The sequence below is a fragment of the Alosa sapidissima genome, chromosome 13 (assembly GCF_018492685.1).
Source record: "Alosa sapidissima isolate fAloSap1 chromosome 13, fAloSap1.pri, whole genome shotgun sequence".
Taxonomy (NCBI): domain Eukaryota; kingdom Metazoa; phylum Chordata; class Actinopteri; order Clupeiformes; family Clupeidae; genus Alosa; species Alosa sapidissima.
The window spans coordinates 9253493-9276481 of NC_055969.1; the positions used below are offsets into that span (position 1 = coordinate 9253493).

Sequence of the window (22989 nt, forward strand, 5' to 3'; positions counted from 1 at the left end):
ATGGCAAGCACCTCAAATTATGCACCTTTCAGTAAATACTGGATGAACATATTTAAGCAGGTTTACTTTCCTTTTTTCATATTACCCACATAACAAATTAACAGGAAAACACCTAAGATGTATACCAACATCTAAGATGTTGTGGTTTAGTAATAGATTACTACAATATAGGCCTACAATAAAGTATTCTGGTCAAACAGTTCCTATCGCGGGTAATCTGCAGTACCCAGAAGTTCGCATCATATTGCGGGTGACTTTGTAGTTCTTTAGAGCCCTATTTTTTTACTAGCCCTGCTGTCTGTACCACATCCATTACGGACACTACGATTACCACTGCAACATCCAAGCTATGTTGGGCAGAGGGTCGAAACAAGCATGGTATGCTTAGTGGACACCGTTGTATACACGCACCTCCATTCACAGACGCACCGTGACTATCACTGTCATAGACGATCGATCATAATCTCCAAAAGGATATTCTCCTTCAGAATTAGAATAGGTGAATAACATAGCTTACCTAAGACTTCACCACACGTGAACGTTTTTCAACATTAGGTGTAGGCCTGTTTCTGCTTAATTTCTGCTTCAATTTCTGCAACACTATGGCCTGCATCGCTTCCGCGTCATTACATATGCACGTCTTTGTGTTTCTCGCGTGTAATACAAGTATTTCCTGAAAACTTTGCGCAGCGATTTTGGGTTTGAATCAAGCTCTGGATGTCTTGCACATAGTGGAGCAGAGTAGGCCTACAAATGAGATTTGTCACCGTACCTGGATCTATCGTCTATTTTAATCAGTATCGTTGTTTGTCGCAATTAAATAGCCTCAAGGGTCGGATTACATTATTATTTTGTCATACGTCGCGGGCCGGAATTGGGCAGGACGCGGGCCGGATTTGGCCCGCGGGCCGGGTGTTTGAGACCCCTGCTTTGAACACTAGATCATGCTGGTGAGGTCCTCAACATTGAACAGGTTATGAGGATGGACCCATCTACACTGAAGTGATACTGTGAATTTGAAATAAAGCAAATGGTTAGTTCAAGCTGTATCAGAACTGGTGGCCATAAGCAATACATTTCATAATTTGATTAAAGGAGCCTACTCCACTCACTGAATACATAAAGGGCAGAAAAAAACATTGCAAAATCACCAAAACTTTGCTCCAATATCAGTATACAGCATGGACACTGTATACATGTCTGTTGTTAATGATGAAAATGCTCTTTGCACCCTTTGCACATTTGCATCCTTCTCTGGCAATACCTCATCTTCTATTTAAAGATGCAATTTATATAATGTGGTTTCGGTTTTGCAAAAGATTATTAATATTTGTGCTCAACAGGGAATTGAGTTACAGCCTCCTCTTGTCCATGCTCCTGTGCATGTGCTGATTGCCTGGGACTGGTTATGGCTTATGGGCTGTGTGCGAACACCGCAAACAAACACTTGTGTATGGGATTAAAATTGTGGACTACACCTTCAATCATCTGCTACAAATGATCCTCCTTTACTCTACTATTCTATTTTTAGAGAGGAATACCAACATGGAAAACCATTTCCTGACTGGTACCACACTAAATACTATTCAAAATTGTCAAAGGTAGTATTTTCAACACTTCTCAGAAAGTATTCAGTCAAGTCTGCATCAACACCAATCCACATTTACATTTATTCATTGACCAGACACTTTTATCCAAAGCAACTTACAGCAAGAGAATATTCAAGCAATTTCCACTGAATCCATTACGTTTTAAAGTAAGAATGTTGAACGAAACCATGGGCACCCAAACCATGATGGCTGGAATCAGATTTAAGACATTCTGATACAGCTTTAGCTATCAACTTGACATGTCCTCCTCTTTATCAATAAGGAATTGTGGACCTATTGTTACATGTTCGTCTGTGTGTTAGTGACTTAATGTATGATTCTACTGTATCTTGCAGTATGCTAACACAACTGTTAACCACAACATATCAGTATAACAACACATCAGTCAGTGCACAGTTTTTACATGTTTAATACAAGCTGTCTATTTAAATTATGTTGAAATAGACAGACAGAAGCTGTTGAAAAGCAGTTCATCATCAACACGTGTTACTTGTAAACAGACCGTTTAATCAACTACTCTTCCAATCAAAAGCACGACTAATTACCCTAAAGCCTTCTCACATTTCTCCCACTTCGCAGACAAAAACCCACAAAACACCAGAGTAGGGGCACGAGATGAAAGCCCCGGGGAGCAAAAAGCACATGTTTGATATATTAATTAATGCCTTTATAGAGATGATGAAATGTTCTGTTGAAGTGCAGGACCTCATTCGCTATTTGATCTGGAGCACAAAAGCTGAATACAGGGGGCCTGAAGGAGCCTGTTCTACTCGCTTTAGCATCTTCAGACATGGGCATAAGATCTCTCTGTTTAATGTATGCAGATGAGGGGGTCTGAATGGATGAATAATTCTAACTGAAGTGAGTGTCCAGAGCATAGATAAAAACATCATCTACGTAACAGTGTAACATCTCACATGGGGAAGAGTGGATTGTGCTTTGGAAATATGCAATGCATGGATGCATACACTCTTTCTCACTCACACACAACAGACACAAAATAAGTAGAAAGGCAATGGTTGTTATTGTTTGTTATAACTTGGTTAGTAGTACACAGAAACTTGCTCAACAAAAGTAACACAATGTTTGTTGATTAATAACTGCACACACACATGACCTGGTTCAACAAAAGTAACAAATATAATCAGTTTATGTTATGAAACATAATATGTGAATGAAATGGTTGTTTTAAAATCATATTGAGTCTTTGATACAAATTTACTTTTCATGGATGATACATTACCAACAATACCAAGGATTACAGATAATAATCAAAGACGGACAGAGGTTTTGTCACAATAATAATCTATCGAGAGACTGTCTGATGGTCATGGATTTTTCAGGCTTTGTGTGGGTTAGCTGGTCTATAGCTACATTTAATGCAACGGCCTAACTGCAGGTATGACGAAGCATAAGGTTAAGTTGGTCCGGTAATTTGTTGTTTTGCGCTCTGTATTTGAATTATTCTATTTTATGTACTTTATTTATTTACTATTGCCCTTTTATGCATTTATGTACTAGCCTATCACGCTTTTCTTTAGGTAAAGCACATCGAATTAACCCTGTGTATGAAATGTGCTATATAAATAAACTTGCCTTGCCTTACATTTACCGGTAGTCTCTATCGTCATTCACAGAAATGGAGCTTATCAACCTCAAAGTTTGTTTGTTCAACTTTGAAAAAAAAAAGTGATTTATCGACAGGTTCTAATCACAAATCTTTTGAAAGAAGTGGGTGGGATGGATAGGTGTCTTTCTCTCAATATCTTAGATCCTTGTTAGCTCATGATAAGTCTGAGTAAACTTGTCAGCAGCAGTGGTGTCTGAAGTGGTAACTCGACACACCGTCTCCCGATAACAACAGCATCTGTTTTGTTTGCAGTGCCCTCATTCATGCTTTTGTGCAGCATGAGTCCAACAAGTTGAAGTCAGGTGAGCAGCCTTTGTTCCGGGCTTCAGAATGTGGGACACTCTTTTGAAAGACGTCAATGCCCTTTCTGCAAATAAGCTGTCAAACGTATCAATAACAGTTACTGCAGGTAATCGGATTGTTGAGTGGCAAAGATCTGACCTCTAGTAGTCGGAGCTTGCTTATCATTAGTTTACATTTGGCAATCTGAGTGAGAGAGACAAAGAGAGCTGTGTTTTCAGTGTCGGGGTGTATCACGGCTGTGTTTATCATGCATCTTTAAAAGTGAGTCATTTTATATCAGTTCATGTACAAACAGTACTAATGGACAATGCTGGCTTAACCTGTTCAAATTGCCAGCCAATGGATCCAGTAAAGCTATCGCATTAGCTTGTTCTTTGTTCATTTCTATAGCTACGGTGAAACCTACAGTACCTCTGTAGATACCCTCAGTAGAGCATTGGCAAGAAGCTGGAGTTTACAGTATCACTGCAATTCACCCACAACATGTCATCACCTATAGCCATAATGGGAAGGGTGAACTATAGAAGTGAAATAATTATCCCATACCAGGAACAGGCTGTGCCGCTACAATGTATGTGTAAAAGCAAGTATCAGTTGCAAGAAAGACAAGGCTCAAAAATTGCCATCTATTAAAAACACTTGCGACTACTTGACTTGGGGGCGGGGGTCAAATGTGCATGGTGGGTGAAATCAGATCCTGCCATTGTATTAACAAATTCACAAACACTTGGAGTGATACAATAATGTCTAATAATACTGTTTTTCTGACTTGGTTGTGCAACATCTGCATGTGCTTTCTGGATATGCCTTTATATAACCAGAGTTCTATGTTATCATGTAATGCATTCAGAGCAGCCTAAAGAGAGGGGTAGGGGCCACGATGAGTGCGTGCAGGGATAGAAGGTTGCATGGGGTGAGTAAATGAGCAAAAAAATGACTTATCTAGTTAAAAAGTGTCATAGTATAGTCTAGAGTGCAATTGTTTTGGTTTGAATATTGTTTACATGATCACATAGGACAGAAAATGATACGGGCCTTGTATACAATGTGTTCTAGTTAACAATAGTTTGTTGTTAAGCACTACCCTGTTAAACTGAAAAAGAGCACTGATCATATGCTACAGGAGAGGCAGGGTGCGAAGGCTGGGTGTAATTTCTCAGAAATAATGACCAATCTGCTTTTCCATGGTATATTTCACATAATACTGTATAGTAAGCGATGGCGCAAGAGAGGATTATTGTGTAGTCAAGTCTTCCTGGGAATTCCCTGTTTCTTGACTGAACTGAAATCATCTCACCTCTGCACTCAATTTCTCTATTTAAACATTTAGAATACCATTTTCCAGTTTGTAACAAGTGATTATTTTGCAGTGAGTGATACAACTGTTGACTAACAATTTATGTCTTGATAATGGAGGAACATTTTGAGCATTTTTTCAATATTGTGTGTGTGCGTGTGAGGGGTGGGGTATATCATGATTACGGCCTTGACTTGACTACTGAATAAGTATGGGTAAAGACAGAGTGAAAATAATATTGTATTTTACATGGTACCATTTATAAGTACAACTCTGTTGATTCTGTTTTAACATAAACCAATAGATATATTGTAATCCATCTGATGAAATCCATATGATTTATTTGTATGTCTCTCTTTCTTCCTTCCGTTCTTTTTAACAAACAAGAATGTTCTAAGACACAGAAGTCAAACAATTTTGAGAACCTCTATCGGAGATTAGACATCGTAAAGTTGTACATCTACATGACAAACATAACATATATATATGATCATGAGTGATTAGAAGTGTACAGCTGGTGCGATATCAGAATAGCCAGGTCTCCATCGCATGACATGAGGAGGGGTCTGTAGTGTGTCTGTCCACACGTTAACGATAGCCTCAGTCTGTCATGGCTTTAACCTCTGTACAGATATGATCTTGGTTGCTGAATTTAAGACCTTTGTTTCCTAAGTTCAAGTTCCATATTTAATGAATGTTCTTTTGTCCAATAAAGCAGCTTTTGGGGCAGTCAATCCTATTCCAAATTACAGAAATGCATGCCTGAATGACTTTTGTGGCTATTTAATTAATTGAATTCATCTAATTCAAAAGGATGTTAAACTGAACTGTAGTGAACTGGGATTAGTGTATTTTGTTCACTTAATGGTCTACCCCATGAAGAGACCAAGAAGAGTGCTGTACATTATTATATAAGTTACAATAGTTATTTAACATATAAATATTTGCCTTACAAATATGCTATCACAATGAAAAGTACAAGAATAAATACTGAAGTACACATTTTAAATAAATATCCATCTATAAAAGCTTCTGAAAACCATGGGGCAAACCTGTCATGAACACACACCAAACAGAAAAGTGAATATACTCTTCCCTGTGCTTAAAATACATACACTTATTTTCTATATATTATCTAATAAAATGATGATGCTAGGCCAATACTGACATCAGTTCACAAAAATAGTTACACCAAAAAGTTCATAATACAAAATAATACATCTGAAAGAGATTAACTGGATACCTGGTCACAAGAGTTGTAGTGCCATGACGGATACAAATAACATTAGGCTATTTGTATTATATTTTTAATCCACTGCCATGAGGTGGTGAGATACCATTGTTTGTTCCAGATTTTTCTTCTGAGAAGAGAGACTTTTGCTAAGCTTGAAGCAAAAATTGCTGCTTTTTTTTCTTTTCCTGTTAAAGTCAGAAATATTGATAGTGCAAGGAGACGGTAGGTTTAATGGATTCCACTGGAGACTGGACTGGAAACCAAACTGCTGCAGGGTGTCTCCAACAGCTGAGAGGACAATGACTTGGAATCTGCCTCCCCTGATGAAGATGTCTGACAAACACATACAGCAGAGAAATCACTGTTAACTTTTCACTATTTTCTCCCTCATAATATAAGCAGGAGTGTGGTGATGTCTCATCTAAAACTCACCACCAACCAATCATCACAATCAGTGTGTAGTGTCAGCTCATTCATAATTTTCCAGGATTGCTGAAACCTCAGGAAGTCCATTGGACTGTCAGGACAAATTGTCTCCAATGCCTTTTCTGTTTTGTCCTTGACAGAGACAATACCACAGATTAAAACAGAGGCAGTAGATCTAGCTATTCAATTCACCAAAAACTCTACATCTTATATCCATCTCAAAGATGTATGTATTTAAACATAATTTTAAGACTATGTTTGTCAAAGGTCTCACCTTTTGGGTGGTCTGTATCGGAGTTATGTGTGGGTGTGTGCTTCGTTTCTTGTCTTTGCACCTCTTGTTCTGGAACCAAACACGGATTACCCTGGAACTCAGGCCCGTCATCTCCACTAACTGCTCCTTCACCAGGGCGTCTGGCCGGGGATTAGCGCTGTAGCAAGTCTGTAGCATGTGGAGCTGTTTCTTGCTGAGGACGGTCCTGACCCGTGTGGTCCTCTGCAGCGGTGTTGGGGTGCGCTTAAGTGACCCCACGTCCAGATGGGACAATTCTGATAAGAAAAATAAATAAATGTGTGATTCAAGGCTCGCCTATATCTTCCTGTCAAAGATAGGACTATAACAACCTGTCCCTCTTGGCTGAGGATAACAAACGATTTTATGGGGAATATATATATATATATATATATATATGTGTGTGTTTCAAATCTACCCTTAACATTTGAAATGTTTTCGGAATGCCCGTTGCGCTCTTCGGTTGGCGTTTCGAACACATCATGCTCTGCCGTGCACAACAGGTGTCCATCCCGCATGTGAAACTCGTCTCCGGGGAGCAAGTGACAGTTGCAACTTTCACACCGAAAACAGTCAAAGTGATAGATCTTCTTGCAAGTCCTCATCACCAAGTCGTCTTTGCTGAACACTTTTTTACATTTTCCGCAATTAATTCCGTATAACCTGAGTACAGAAATATCATATTTATTTTGAGAGACCTGTAACATTGTCACATCTATTTGAGAAACGTGTTTTGCTTTGAGGGAGTGCTACATACAAATAAGAAAATAGTCTGTAGCTGTAGGTATACGTAGGCTATTATAAGCAATGTATCTTTACTGCAACAAGTGTCCAGTGTGTTGCCAAGGTGCCAAATTACGCACATCCCTAAAAAACATTGTTGGGCACACAGACAACTTGTAATCATAACTCAAAAATGTTCTCAAGAATTATTTGTTGAACCCATGAAAAATGTCTGTGGCCTAGACATTTTAGCAGTAGCCAGATTAATTCATCCATGTCATTCCATCACAAAGTAGGCCTATAGCAAAAAATAAAGCAAGCCTATACACACCTGTAGTAGTCTTCTTTACAGAGAGTTCTGCCATCCTTTACAAAGCAGGTACCTGCACCGTCTAAAGACTTCTTACACTCAGCGCACTTTAAACATGCCGTATGCCACTCCATATCCGGGAATACCCGCAAGAAGAAACGATCAAGAATTTGATGTCCACATCCGGCACATGAGGAAATTATTGCACTTTCTACAAAATGAACAGCAAAGGAACACAAATGATCAAAGTCCTGTGCTGCTGTTAAATGGCTGTTAGTCCCCAATTTGTGCCATTGCCAACATGTGCCAATTACTTCAAAGCAGTGTTATAACCCTATCAATAAAAGAGCAAGAAAACATAGCAAAATCTGTTTTTTGTTGTTTTTTTCCCACTTCATTTTGCACACAAATAGTCAACATGAAATAGCACCGTTAAATCCAAAGATATGTTTCTTTGTTTGTAGAACAAAAGACTGGGATTTGATCATTTTACTCACCCCAATTTAATGTTGTTTTCTGAGGATATTCCATACTGTTAACTCGGATTTAGTAAACCGTAACTTATATATCTCGTTCACGCAGAATGAGAGGCTGTACACCCGGCATGCGTCACGCTGGCACAGAGCGTGTGTTTTGATTTGTGCTGCTGCCCATTTGCAGTGTGGAAACGCCAATTAAGTGGTACCGTCACTGCAGTTGGGAGAGCACTGGGGCGTGAGAATGTCACTGCTCTATCTATCTCATTGCTCAGGTGATTAAACATCTTTGAGTTAAACATCTTTTGAGTTTTACTTACGTAGTCTGCAACAGTAGCCTACTTTTCTATTGTACTTGTATGTTTGTTGTTTGACATATTAGTTAGTCTCTCTCTCTCTCTCTCTCTCTCTCTCTCTCACTCTCACTCACCCCACTCTGCTACCTCTGTCTACAGGTGCATGCACATACTTACTTACTTGCATACAAAGAGAGAGAGAGAGAGAGAGAGAGAGAGAGAGAGAGAGAGAGAGAGAGAGAGAGGCATATAAACATTATATTCAAACAACAAACATGGTAAACACAAGACACAAATATAAGAGACTTAACTCTTAAATTTACTCTGAATAGAAATCTGTGCTGATTGTGCCTGCTCCTGATAAGAGTTTACCACACATGTGAGTATGTGTGTGGCAAACATGAGGTGCAAGGCTAGATGAGGCAATGAGGTTAATAAGTTACTGCTCCTTAACTTTACCACCATGTGTGGTCAGGGCATACAATCTTCTGGTGTGGTAAGCCTAGGTTTATCACTGAAACATGCAGGCTAACCCATTTTAATTCAGTGGAGGGTTTTGTTATGCTAACCTAACCAATAGGCTATTTTATTTTTACATTTTATTATGTAGGCCTAAATAAAATGTAAAAAGGCTATTTTATTATTATATTTTAAATTGTGTTGTTTGTTTTTATCACTAGGTGAAGCTTGAGGATAACTTGGGGAAATTGGGAAATATGATGAACCATATACTTACAAAAATAGCTGCCATTTTTCAGGGTTTTGTCGTTTTTGAGGAGTCCTTGCTCTTGATATACAGGCATGCAGTACATGAAACTGCATTGTACTGCATTGCACTTCAGAGGAACTGCAGTGCTTTGTCCCACAACTTATTTATTAAGTTATCTTTTGTAAGGATCCCTTGATTAATCAAGGTAAAATTATAGCCTAAGCCTTTGGTAGTGCAATGCTGCAGGCTTAGATCACCTATCATCAGATATAGCTGCTAACTTGCAGTCTATGTTTTAGTGTAATCTTCTGCAGTTGCACTAATTGTAAATGTCTGAGTCTAATCTATATAATATATTAAATAATGACATAACGTTCAAAGTAATGTAGCCTATGTTTGAAACAAAATATGGATCTCAATTCAGTTGACATTCAATAAAACGAAATGTTTCTGTAATATAAAGTAGGCTAGTCTAGGCCTATATGTATGAGAGCTGTAGCGCTTAGGATATAGGCCTAGGTCTATTATTCACGTTCGAATTACAATGAAGTATTTGAAGACACAAAATACTTTGTAGCATTAATTCTTCACTTTATTGCACACTGACAGTCACTCATCACAGATTGGCATCTGGGATACCATCTCTGTCGTCATCATTCTCCGCCATATTGTTAGGGGAAATCGAGGAGGAAAGTGCCTGGGAGGCAACAGCTCTCGAATGCCTGACTATCCACGTCAACAAGGACGTTTTCGATGTCTTAGCTTTCTAATTCATAGGCATATCTATGCACATGCTATTCTAAAGGTGATTTAGTGGTTGTAGTCGCTGTTGTGGCCTATCCATAGATCATGACTTCCTTAACACAGAGAAGCTCAGGCCTTGTGCAAAGACGGACCGAGGCCTCGCGAAATGCAGCTGCCGATAAGGAGCGAGGAATTGGGGAAGACGACGAGTCTCGTCGTGAAGAGGAAGAGGAAGATGACAATGGAGATTCAAAAGAAACTCGTCTTACATTGATGGAAGAAGTTTTGCTTTTGGGATTGAAAGACCGAGAGGTTTGATAACGTTTTACTATGACAAGGATACTATACTAGCTAGCTGTGCTAACTGTTTGCCTGCTAATCGGTTTAGTGGAATCTTCTTGGGGCACTGCGGCGGCTATCCTTATTGCCAACGTTAGCTGGCTAGGGACGAAGCAAAGTGAACGTGGCGCTGGTGGTGGATAAACTATGTAACTGGTTGATCTTGGTTTGCAAGCTAAATGTAGCAACGTCCCCTTTTTCCATGTAGCCTAACTTTACCGGTTAAATCAGTAACGTTACATTCTTAAGCCAGCTAAAGTGAGCTGTTGCTATTAGTCTAGCAGCTATTGATTTAGCTAGCCAGTCAACTAACGTTAGCCATGTAGCAAACGAAAACTTGAAGTCTCCTAGTTACAAATGTAACCAGCTAACAAAACACATTGTTCTGGGCTCGCAAAATATGCATAGGGTTATCGCCATTAAATTACATTTTTGTAATGGAGCTGATGTCAGTGGGTTTGATGTAAGATACTGGGGGATGAGTTAACGTTAAACCTCACAACTTAACGTTAAAGCCTCTCACCCGACCTTTCTTGTCCTGCCCAAGTGACCAGCTTACTACATGGCCATGTCATTCGATCTAAAGCTCCATGAGTGCAAATACAAAGAGATTGAGTGCCTTTTGAGAGCATCACTGCATTTTCAAAGAGATTATTACGTCCTTGCTTGCTCATTATTTAGATTTTACTCCGAACATGGGTGGTCAGGTCTTGGGAGTTCGCTGTAAACATCTCTCATTGCCTCAAAAGCATGTGACACTATTCTGTCAATTTAATCCTTTGCTGCCGATTTTTTCCATGATTTACAGTGCTGTAATAAAGATAACTGTTTACTTTTACTGCAACTCGGGTATGTGGGTGTTGACTTTCTTGACTGCAGGGCTACACATCATTCTGGAATGACTGCATTTCCTCCGGACTTCGTGGCTGCATGCTCATAGAGCTGGCTCTGAGAGGACGGTTACATCTGGAGCCATGTGGCATTAGGAGGAAAAGCCTGCTGGCAAGAAAGGTGTGTGTGGATACGTGTGAGAAAGAATAAAGTAATGCAAGCATGAAAGTTGGGCCCTAGCTTAAGGCCTATCCATCTACACTCTCTGGCAACCAGATGTTTCAACTACAGCTGTCTTAAGATCTTGAAAGTGGGGGTGGGGTTTGGGGTGTGTGGCCAGGGGTGGAGGAGTTGTCAGAGGAATGTTCTGAGCTGTGAACCCAGTGAAGTATCACAAGGTGTTGCTAGACAGATTTTTATGGTGTTATTGCACGGGGTATTAAGAGGAACAGTTCAATCAAAGTAAAGTATGCAATCAAGGAGCTACCTTTTTCATTGAAGCCGTGCCATTTGTTCTGTTACATTAATTGGCTTTTGTTTGTTGTGCACATATCAGTTATGTATCAGTATGCTAAAGTTTAATTATGAGTAACAAATTCTAAATGTTTTTAATGTATATAGCCATTAAGGTTTATTTGCAAAATTGTCTCACTGCGCTGCAGTTTGAAATCTTCTGTTACAATAATTTGATCTATTTTGAAGATCTGTCTCACAACAAATTCCTTGTTCAACCCTCATACCTGTCACAAATCATATTAATGGTTGAGTTGTCTTATTTTCTGTTTACAAGATATGTGTAAACACGTGGAACATTGTTTAAATGTTTGATATTGAATGTGAGACGTGCTTAGGGAGTGCAGAAATGCAAAGACAGACCTTTGACAGACAGAAAGACAGCATGTTCTATCTTTTTGTGTGTTGGGTAGCAAACCATAACAGCTCCCCTTATAACTCTTGCCAGGTCATCTTTAAGTCTGATGCACCAACGGGGGATATGTTACTGGACGAGGCTCTGAAGCACATCAAAGAGACCCAGCCTCCTGAGACAGTCCAGAGTTGGATTGAGCTGCTGAGCGGTGAGTAACAGGGAAGCTACACCAGGCGTGGAACTGAAGCGTCTCACTAAGGGTGTAGTTTGCATGGCAAACAAATATTCAAATGATTGTAGAACTTTTGGGGGGACTGTTTTTAAACCTGTAAAGCCTATCAGGAGATAGCAGACATTCAAATGTAAGCACTTGGCAGTTTCAAAGTAGCCTGGAAACCAGACTCTCTGACTTCGCAGAGAGTCTGGCCTAGATCCATAGGTGTTCGTTTATTTCCGGGTGGGAGTGCACAGTTTGAGGTTTAAAATCATTGGAGTTCCTTTGAACCAATCACTAACAACCGGCGTTTCGTCATACACAGAAGTTTCTCTGCAGCACGCCCATAACAAGCACGGGTGCATCTTATCAGCAAACAATCACACGTTTCATCTGCGTAACTCTCGCCAAAATGCATCATATAGTGTTTTGTGAATGTACCCAAGTCAAAATTTCATATAAATGCATAAGTACGTCCAAAGCGCCACTTTTAAGCTTGTATGCGTTGTCGTATTCGGGTGAAATGACCTTTTGAATGGGATTCCTATAGGGCTACTACTTTTTTGATACAATCACGTCAAAATCGCTATTTTTCAAATACTATGAAGGCTCGACACAACATGAAACTTTGATCGAAGTATCATCAGTGTCTCTACACATGAACTCGAGCATTGAGAACATTGTTGTTGTACACAGAGTTTACTAAAAGAGAGGTTTAGAACAACTCGCTTGTTTTTTCTGCTCGCTGCCATCTTGCAAGGAGTGAGTGGTCCAAAATCTTTCTTTTTAGTAAACTATGTGTACACGAACAATGTTCTTAATGCTCGAGTTCATATGTAGAGACACTGATGATGCTTTGGTCAAAGTTTCAAGTTATGTCGAGCCTTCTTAGTGTTTGAAAAATAGCGATTTTGACCCGACCATGTAGCCTACTAAACTACAGTTTGACTCAGGTACGTTTGTAGCCTATTTCAAGTGACAAAATCTATGACTAAAGTTTAGCTGACGATATAACATCCTACTCCACTGTGACTTCGTTCATGACACTCCTGTTAATAGGCTAAACTATTATTTACATTTACTCAAAGATTTCATAAGTATAAGTCCTTTTCGCTCCCTACGTTGATGTATTCCAAGCGATCTGCTTCAGGGGCGGGGACGTAGCTAAACACCATGCCTGGGTACGTAATCGCTCTCAGGGACGCCCTCTGTTCGCTGGTTGGTCGGCTGCCTAACTGCCGAAGTAAACGAGCGTGAATCAACCTATTCCAGACGGAGTACTGTAGGGAGAAGAAATCGACCGGAAGTACGTAGGCAGGCCGAGGCCAGGCTAGTTTCAAAGCGGAACAAAGTAAGATATAACCTAGACATGCAATCGGTCAGGTGGTCTGTAGCACATGGTCAGTGGACAGTGTTGTAGAGTTAGAGTTTTCTTAGTTTTGGGCACACTGATGTATGCTTGGCTGTTTGAGGTTTATCTGGCAAAATTGTCTCACCTGTCACCTTATGTCTTACAGGTGAGACGTGGAATCCATTAAAGCTGCACTTTCAGCTGCGGAACGTGCGTGAGCGTCTGGCTAAGAACCTTGTGGAGAAGGGCGTGCTCACCACCGAGAAGCAGAACTTCCTGCTGTTCGACATGACCACACACCCGCTCACCAACAGCACCATCAAGCAACGCCTGGTGCGCAAGGTGCAGGAGTCTGTGCTGGACCGGTGGGTGAACGAGCCGCAGCGCATGGACAGACGGATGCTAGCGCTCATCTTCCTAGCCCACTCGTCTGACGTGCTGGAGAACGCCTTCGCGCCCCTCCTGGATGAGCAGTACGACCTGGCCATGAAGAGGGTGCGCCTGCTGCTGGACCTTGACCCCGAAGTCGAAGCCGCCAAGTCGGGGGCCAACGAGCTGCTTTGGGCCGTCGTGGCCGCCTTCACCAAATGAATTGTGGGAAGATAGGTGGTATAGAGGAAAATGGTGGACATTTGTTTTTTAGCTCGATCATGAAGGCAGACTTGGAGACACAGAAGGCTGTTGGCCCTGGAGCTCAGTTCTGTAGCTACCATATTTGGACTCTTGTTGTAAAGATGCTTAGAACGGTAATTAAGATAATAATAATAATAATGATGACACTGATGATCAGGGGGAAGGCTTTTTTTCTTTTTCTTGTTTCTGACCTTTTTTTTTTGGGGCCGCAAAACAAATACAGTTCACTGTGAGGTTCTGTGTAATTAGAGCGCTGGTGTGGTTCCACCTGATCTCCTGTTAACACCTGAGATGGAGTGCAACTCAGAGGGAGACGTAGAATCTTCCTTCAGTGTGTGCAATATCTAGTCTCACTCTTCATCAGGAAGGAAAAACAACATGAGAAAAAGAACAGAACTCAAGCCTGCTATAAGTACACTTAAAGCCTACATTTCTGTCATGTGTGTGTGAACTTAAGGACTAAAAGAAAATGCCTTCAGGCTATTGGCCAGGGTGATTAGTGTCCCCTACTCTCTAATTTCGCTAATAAATACTAACATCTGCCACTCATTGGACTCATCTGACTGAAACTCACTTTTAACCAGTCGGATAGGAGATGGGGGGCGGTCTTGTACGGTATGGATATCAAAAGAAGGGAAACGAGTATCTGTGGAAAGTCTGGCAGCCGGTTTCTGTATGTCTTTGCTCTTGATATCAATGTTGATCAGCCACAGGTTTGTGCATAGTATCACAGTTTAATGTGAAAGACATTCCCCTTGACAGGCCCCATGGATTGGATTGGGCTTGAGCATAGGTCTGTTTAGTGGTTGTAGGTAGACAGTAACTCCCCCTATGTGAGCAATGTGAACTACAATAGTAGGATGACCGTTTTGCATAAAAACATTAGGATGGGCAGGTTTGTCACGCGTTGTGTTCAAACATTGGTATCGGTGATGATACGATAGGAATGTTTGCGTGTAGGGTATTTGTATGCAAAGGTGTAAAATGTAGCTTGAACTACGTAATCTCATAGTATATTCCCCTCGGATTTGCCCTATTCATACTTTTTCCAATGCCGGTTAACAGGTTTTTAGGGTTTGTGACGTAAGATCCAAATCTTGAAAAAGACTTTTGCTGTTTATTGTCATACGCCTGAAAGAAGTCAGCTTAAAGCCCTTACCAAACTTTAAGCCCAGTCTACCTATCAATTTTATTGTTTGTCTTGGCCATGTTGTCTGCTGGTAAGGACAAACAATCCTCTGACCTCAGTCTCTCATAGAGATTGGTCCATGCCCCCCTGTGATCTCCCTGGATCCTTCCTCAGCTTGCTTTCAGATACTTCCACTCATTTGTTAAGCAAGTGGAGCTTGCCTTTTTTTCGGGGATAAATAGCAAAATGGCTCTCCTTACAATAAGCAAACTAACTGGGGGGTGCTGGGATGTGTTCGGGATAGGTACAAGTTCCGCTGTTATGCCCCAGCACAGCTAGCAGAGACACTCACCCTCGCACACTAATACTTCATGAAGCCTCGCTAAACAAACAAGGACACCACGGCTAACTCGTTTGCTGGAACGTGACGCTTTTTTTTTTTTAAGTTTGGTATTGTTAATAATTTCACCACCTGTTTCTCTTTTTGTCATGTAAAGTCATTTGTATTTCTACTTTTCAAAGCTTTTATTACATTATTTCCCTTGTAAATTTGTTTTTAATTAAGTGTCTCTTCCTCTTTTTGTTTTTCCTGTTTCTTTTGGCTTTGGACATCTTTTCTGGCTAATCGGTTCCCTCTTCAGTGGTTGTGTTCAGTGGGCGAGTAGACAAAGTTTGGGTGGAGGGGGGGGGCACTTCTTATTTTCTTTGGGGTGAGCAGGGGTCAAACCTGTAGACGTACTGTTGTTAAAACACGTCATAAATGTAAATGTATTTCAGAGACTTCATGAAAGGGATCCTGATTTGTACACTTGCTTTTTACCACATAATAAAAGAAGATCTTTTAAGTGCCTGAAATAATGTTATGGTAGTCTTCCCCTGTTTACCTGCCTATTTAGTGCCTTTCACGTGGTTGAAGATCATGTCTAGACTACTAACCTACCTGGTAAATGAGAAAGATAACGTGCTAAATCAATATGGTAATAAAATGTTAATATCACATTCAAGACCAAGTTGGACCAGGATGGACCATACATCACAATGGGACTGAATTAGCAGATCATTGTTTGTTTATTTACAGAAAGTACAAATGCATTTCTAACACAGAAAAGCACGTGATACAAATGAATTAGGCTTTCAACCATAAATTGTTATTTACAAGTCTTAAATATTCACATTTGTCGCAGTAAAGTCAACAGTCAACACCACTGATAGGTCCACTTATCTCACAGAGTTCAGCTTCAAAGCTCCCCAAGCTTGCTGTTGGTTTCAAGCGAACAGGCTGCTTGGTAGGACAGCGGATGCATGAGGTTTCCCGCGAAGAGCCAGATCCATTTTCGAAAATGATCCTTTGGGTTAGGTTTGGTATGCTTTCACTGCAGTTGTCCCACCACAGATCCCACCACCGGCTAACTTACTCCGTCCAGGGCACGACCGTCTATCTCTGAACGGGCCAGCAGCGAGAGGACATGCCGTTGCATGTACCTAGCAGTCACGTCAGTTGCACTTCCATCGATGCCATTCAATCTCACTTGATTTTGGCTGCCTGTTGGTAATTCCTTATGAGTATATCCAAAAGCTTGTACTTCCAGTCAAGAAGATCACCTATCTTTCGCAGCTGATGGGCACACTCAATGATAGCAGTTTCCTCTGAAAAGATAAGGCAAAATCATGTTATTTAACAACTTGGGTCGAAGTTAACAGCAGATTTTAGAGTTGAAAGAAACTTGTCAGGGTTCTGTCAAGGAAAAGTGTTACCTTTGCTTGACATCGTTGAAAGTGTTGTTCGGTGTTTGTTCCTTAGAAGTAAAACTGCGAGTGGTTTGGTTCCTTTGTTGTGAATATTGAGTAACATTCAGTGTTGTAGCTTCGCAGGGAGGAAGAGAATAAGCTATAGTTAGAAGTCCACCCAGTTAAATAGCCGGTGTGACGTATAGAGGAATCCCCGCCACGTCACATCTGCCTGCACTGACTTGTTTACGGGGACCATCTTGCCTTGGACATAGGGTAATTCGATTGATTAAACGTCCTCTTCAGGATCTGCACACTTACATAATCGAGCCGTAAAAGTGCTTGTGGACTGTAGTTTTGTGACGGGGAGGACGTTGAGAAATTGAAGCCATTTGGAGTTCGAAGGCTGCCAAATCTCAAGAGGCATTTTTGGCCTATTGATAGCCAAAAATGACCAGAAGTCAGGTCTCCTTAAGCTGGGCTATGTATTAGAAATCTGATCTATATGAATAAGCGAAGCCAAGCCAATAAATTAAGTTTTATGAAAAGAAAAAAACATTATTTCTCAAATCCACACATAGGCTATTCATATCCGAATGGTCCTATGGGTTTTATGTTTGCAATTAAGGGTTAACTGTTTTCATTGCTTGCAGTCACATGGTATTCTGTACTTTCCCATGTAGTGACATGTTCAGGCTTGTTGAGTTGCCTGGTTGAGTAGCTTCAGTGCAGAGTGAATAGCCTGCTGGTGACAGATGAAATTGCAGTAGGCCTAGCCTATGACACGCCTCCATTACCCCCACCAGTGTGTATGTTTTTGTAATAACAGAGGATCGTTTGTAACACTTTTTTTTATCATTTTATTATCTTATCTTTTGACACAGTGTATTTTACAACTTGATGTCCACACTGCACCTATGTCCTTCTGTGTTGTTTTTAAGCCAATCCACAATATGACAAATAGCCTAGCCTAGATCTCTGTTTAATAGGTGTTGCCTAGTTTGTGTGGTTTTATTGTCAAAACAAAAAATTGTCAATATGTATTTGTCCTATGTATTTGTGGATAAATAAAATATGCCTAAAAGACAGAATAGTGGGGTTTTTGCATGCATTGCATATCTGTTGGTGTTGATATCTTTATCGGGCATATCTCAGGCCCTGAAAGATTCTCAGTCAAGAATAGTTTTATTTCAAATAAAAATTGTAAACTGAACCATTAACAGCTCTTTGCATACTGTAAAAAAATACTGAATTTGTTAGACTGCAGAGGTGTGTTAAGATTAAGAAGCATTGTAACTTTTTTTATGTAGGGTAATTAGTTCTTCAGAGAAGTCAAATAGGATGTCCAACTTCCTAAAGAACATCCTGATAACAACAACAGACTACTCTAGATAATAGGACATACAACTCTAGATAATGGACATGTGGCCGGTGTCCAAAGGTTATTAAACATCATCACATGCCCAATGTCTCTCTTGACTACCTACGCAATTAGACATGTTTGTGACACAACTCCTCCGTAATTGTATTTACTCTGTTTATCTCCGTAAAGAGTATATACTTATACTAAGACCAAGCCCGAGGCTAAAAGACTTCCTAGGTTGGTCCGCAACATGCAAAATTAAGGCTTTGCAGGACGCAAGGGCCAGAGCTGTAACAGGGAGAGGCCACCCCGGTCAATATGCAATATGCTAAGCCCACTGAAGACATGAATTCAGACAGGACATTCAAAGTCAGGTTAGGGCAGAGAACTACCATGACCCACCAACCTGAGACCTACTGGTAGGGGGTGGAACAGGGTCTCTCTTGATGAGGGAGCTCTCACAGCAGATCATCCAATAGGATGGTATTGCTGAAAGCCAGAATCAGCCTCATCTGCTCCACCCAGGGGGTCAGGATTCGAAGGGTTAGCTTCAGCCACTTAGCATGGCATTTGGCCGCTGACATTTTTGAAAAGTCAAGTCAAGTCAAGTAATTTATTTATATAGCACATTTAAAAACAACAGGGGTTGAGCCAAAGTGCTGAACAAAGAAAAGGTTAGCCAAAAAGTCATAACAATAAGACCATACATCTACACAAAGGCCATACATCTACACAAACTAAGTGTGATTATTCGTAGCAAGACAGCATTAGTAGCAGCGACAAGAAAATAGATCAGATAAATAAAAATAAATAAGAAAATTAAAACAAGACCAAAAACATCATACTGTATTAAAAGCAAGTGAGAAAAAATATGTCTTGAGATTGGATTTGAAGGAGGTAATTGTAGGGGATAATTTGATATGTAGAGGAAGGGTATTCCAGAGCTTTGGAGCAGCTACAGAAAAAGCTCAGTCGCTACAGGTTTTAAGGCGTGTACGTTGGACAGCAAGCAGTAGTTGGTCTTGTGACCTGAGAGACCTGGTAGTAGAGTGTGGGGGCAGAAGTTCAGAGATGTAAGGTGGGGCTAAACCTTTAAGGGCTTTAAAATCAAAAAGTAACATTTTAAACTCAATCCTGAATTTGACCGGATCCCAGTGTAGCTGAGCTAAAATTGGTGTTATGTGATCACTCTTTTTGGTGTTGGTGAGGAGCCTAGCAGCAGCGTTTTGTACCAGCTGGAGTTTATTTAGATTTGATTGTGACATGCCAATGTACAGAGAATTGCAGTAGTCTAAGTGGGAGGAGATGAAGGCATGGACAACGGTTTCAAGATCAGTTGCGGACAGAATGGAGAAAACATGGCGTTACATGGTTGCAACTTCCGGCACCAGTTTTTACATACTAATTGGTTGATGACAACTCATGCACGAGTTCAGTGTTGGGCACGAGCGTCCTCACGCGTCTGTGTTGGTTTGCATTTCTGGAAGACGACAAATAAAACAACTAACTACTTGGATTAAGCTACTGATACTTCACTTAAATGCCTACATGCTGTATGCAGGCTGTATTATACCGGACTTTGTGTTAAAAATAAAAGAAAAAGTAATGTTGTCATATCAGGATATAATTTGCCTTATGTGTGGGTTGACAAGGTAACTGACTATACATTTTAGCAGATGGATAGCAATGACCTATATCCAAATAGCGTTGTGTATGAAAACTATTTTAAAACGCACAGACTGTAGTTCCTACCTGTAGTCCATGACAGCGCAACGTCTGGATCATGTAACCCATAGGTTCTCAAAGTGCGGCCAGGGGGCCAATGGCGGCCCGTGGAAACATTTCTGGCGGCCCGCGATAACATCTGACAACATCTGTGAAACTGTTAAAACTGTACAACTGTACTGCGTGATTTGAAAAGAATGAATCTCCGTTTAGTGGTTTTTCGTGGCCGTCAGGTTTTCCTGTGGTGCTTTGGTAGCTGGAATTGGCCCTGAATAAGGCCTATGCTGATAAGAAGCAAGGCACACTGAGAGTTTGTACTTGAAATGGACTGCAACCAGAACTGTTATATCCCAAATTTGTCTGTTGAGGGTAGAGAACCGCAGGGATTGTGTGTGCATTGCATTTTAGCCAGGTTTAGCCTCAGTTATGAATTAAAATCTGTTTAATGCAATAAATATAAACTGTAGAGATGCAACCTAGTCATTAAAATGATTACAAATAGGATTTTTTTCCAGGTTTTTCTTTTTTTTTCTCCCCCCACCCCTTTGGCGGCCCTCAGTTCAATGTTGGGTTCCTGAATTGGCCCTCACCAACCACAACTTTGAGAACCCCTGATGTAACCTATGTCTCCCCAAGTGATTCAAAACTAAACAAATGTCAATGACTTATTTAGTTTGCTTTCTTGCAACATTGACATGCATTTGATTTAAATGGCCAGGCTGCCAGTCGAGGCAAAAGCCAAATATCCAATAACAGTTGCAGACTCTTGAAATGCCTGCTCGAACCACAATACCCGAGCGATGTGCGCTTCTATCGGTACGTTTTTTGCATTGGCTTCATTTCGGCTCGATAGTGTTTTATGCCCCCAACATCGTCTTCCAGGCAGCGCTGCCACCGCTGACTTAAAGGCACCTAATCCTGAACCTAACCCCAACCCTAACCCTAACCTTAACCCATGCCTAACCCTAGTGCCTTCCAGGCAGCGCTGCCTTGAAGACAACGTTGGGGGCATAAAATACCAAGAAACCTTCATTTCGTCTGCCTGCAAATGTAGCCTAGGTTTAACAAGCTGCAAATTCATACTGGGTGCAGCAAAAATCCCAGCTATCCACAAGTTTTTTAAATCCCATGTCTACTTAATTATAGTTGTTGGGTAGCCTATTGCGTAATAGGCCTACAACCTGTCCAAATATAGCATTTAGGAATCATTATTTGTGTAGCCTAAAGTGACTCAATATTGATTCGCATTGTTTATTATCACATATGAACATCACATTAAATAATCTAGGACTTCTAATCTAATCTATTAAGGCAAACTTCTACCACCATTCCCAAAATGTTATCCCAACTAATGAAATAAATTTGCGCTTATAACGAGGTGAAGTGAAGCGCGTTCCCGAACAACTTCTTTTCCTCTGAGGGAATGTCCAATCTTCATCAACGACATACCGTTGTACTTTACGTTGTCTCCGTCTGTAACGTGAAATCTAATAGGCTTATTCTGGTGCCGGAAATATACACCCATGAAACACCATTTTTGTAAAGATGGCTGCGGTCAATTTTAAACTTTTTTGGCTGAAGTAGCTAGCCTAGCATGGACCATTGAAATGAATGGGGGCGGGACTTATTCACTCTCTCCAGTTATATATAATACCTCCATGGCTCCACCTTCACCCTGCATATGAGAGGCTGGAATAGTGTAAATGGCTGAAAGGCGTACAGTAGAACCTGGGGCCATGACTGCACCACGGCTTTCCATCCCAGGGAAGGACCGTCATCCCTCGGGGAGAAGAAGAGCCGACAATTGTGTTATCTCCCTGGTCATGACCTCCTCTGCCCTGCCCTTTCCTCGTCCACCTGGGGGTGAAGTCTCCACTCTCCTGGGCTTGGATTCTGTCTTGACATGATGTCTGCTGCAGAATTTAGTCACCCGGCACATGTACAGTTCTGAGAGAGCATAAGAAAGGGTGAGCCCATTGCTACAGAACGGTCGTCAGCTTGCAGAGGGCTGGAGACCCCAGATCCCCTTACCTGTTGATACAAGAGGCATCCACTGTGTTATTGGTCCTGAGGATGACATGCTGAGAGCAGCCCCCCACTCCATGACGTTGATGTGTTGGGACACCCTGTCTTCCTGTCCTGTATGGACAGGTTGATGGTTAATTTCACTGGTACTTGTGACTATGTGACAATAAAGGCCTACTACTACTACACCCGGGCACCAGATCATGAGGCCAGGGATACCTCCTGTACTGTAGTCGCCATTAGACCAATGAGACGAAGGCAGAGCCTTCAATCGACCCGAGACTGCAGCCGAAAGTGGCTAAAGTATAGTTGTGATAAAAGTAGATGCCAATTAGGTACATTTTAGTCAAAATAACCACTTATATTCGACCGGCTGTCAATCATCAGAGTGCTCGCGCCATGTATAACCGGGCACGCTGATGGTTGGGAGCCTGGCGAGAGGGGGCGGAACCCCTGGGGGATATGTGACCTGTTGAGGAAGTGTTCGCTCTTCTAGGCCAGACACCGGCCACGGTGTTCTAATGCCTGTTCTTTATGCTTGCCTCATAAACGAGATGACTAAGCACTAGCATTTCTGTGAGGCATTACACTATCAATGCAGACCACGCGAGATGTAAGTGAATTATGCACACCATAATCACGGTTATGCGCTTTTTATCTTTTTGATCAACATGGATTGAGACAATAATCCTTAAATAATCCTTGAAAACCTTTATTTCATCCTCCTTTATAT

General features: G+C 41.0%; 3 protein-coding genes across 3 annotated transcripts; 1 reads left to right on the forward strand and 2 right to left on the reverse strand.

The window, feature by feature from the left end:
• Positions 1-6105: 6105 nt before the first annotated feature.
• Positions 6106-8404, reverse strand: isl1b (ISL LIM homeobox 1b). The gene is made up of 6 exons (XM_042059768.1): positions 8323-8404; positions 7847-8036; positions 7211-7455; positions 6775-7049; positions 6507-6632; positions 6106-6407 (listed from the first exon to the last, which is right to left on the reverse strand). The coding sequence occupies exons 1-6, from the start codon at positions 8354-8356 to the stop codon at positions 6303-6305; spliced, it is 975 nt and encodes a 324-aa protein (XP_041915702.1). The 5' UTR covers positions 8357-8404; the 3' UTR covers positions 6106-6302.
• Positions 8405-9955: 1551 nt separating this feature from the next.
• golph3b (golgi phosphoprotein 3b) lies at positions 9956-16273 on the forward strand. Its single transcript, XM_042059493.1, has 4 exons — positions 9956-10362; positions 11269-11400; positions 12182-12296; positions 13820-16273. The coding sequence occupies exons 1-4, from the start codon at positions 10156-10158 to the stop codon at positions 14242-14244; spliced, it is 879 nt and encodes a 292-aa protein (XP_041915427.1). The 5' UTR covers positions 9956-10155; the 3' UTR covers positions 14245-16273.
• Positions 16274-16464: 191 nt separating this feature from the next.
• On the reverse strand, positions 16465-17183 carry pmaip1 (phorbol-12-myristate-13-acetate-induced protein 1). The gene is made up of 2 exons (XM_042059881.1): positions 17171-17183; positions 16465-17062 (listed from the first exon to the last, which is right to left on the reverse strand). The coding sequence occupies exons 1-2, from the start codon at positions 17181-17183 to the stop codon at positions 16941-16943; spliced, it is 135 nt and encodes a 44-aa protein (XP_041915815.1). The 3' UTR covers positions 16465-16940.
• Between the last annotated feature and the right edge of the window lie 5806 nt (positions 17184-22989).

Coding starts and splice junctions, on each gene's coding strand:
- isl1b (XM_042059768.1), bottom strand. CDS start 8,356: ATGGAATATCCTCAGAAAACAACATTAAATTGGG. Junction 7,456..7,846: donor TGTAAAGAAGACTACTACAG/GTGTGTATAGGC, acceptor TTCTGTACTCAG/GTTATACGGAATTAATTGCG. Junction 6,633..6,774: donor CGATACAGACCACCCAAAAG/GTGAGACCTTTG, acceptor GTCTCTGTCAAG/GACAAAACAGAAAAGGCATT.
- golph3b (XM_042059493.1), top strand. CDS start 10,156: ATGACTTCCTTAACACAGAGAAGCTCAGGCCTTGTGCAAAGACGGACC. Junction 10,363..11,268: donor TGGGATTGAAAGACCGAGAG/GTTTGATAACGT, acceptor TCTTGACTGCAG/GGCTACACATCATTCTGGAA. Junction 12,297..13,819: donor TTGGATTGAGCTGCTGAGCG/GTGAGTAACAGG, acceptor TATGTCTTACAG/GTGAGACGTGGAATCCATTA.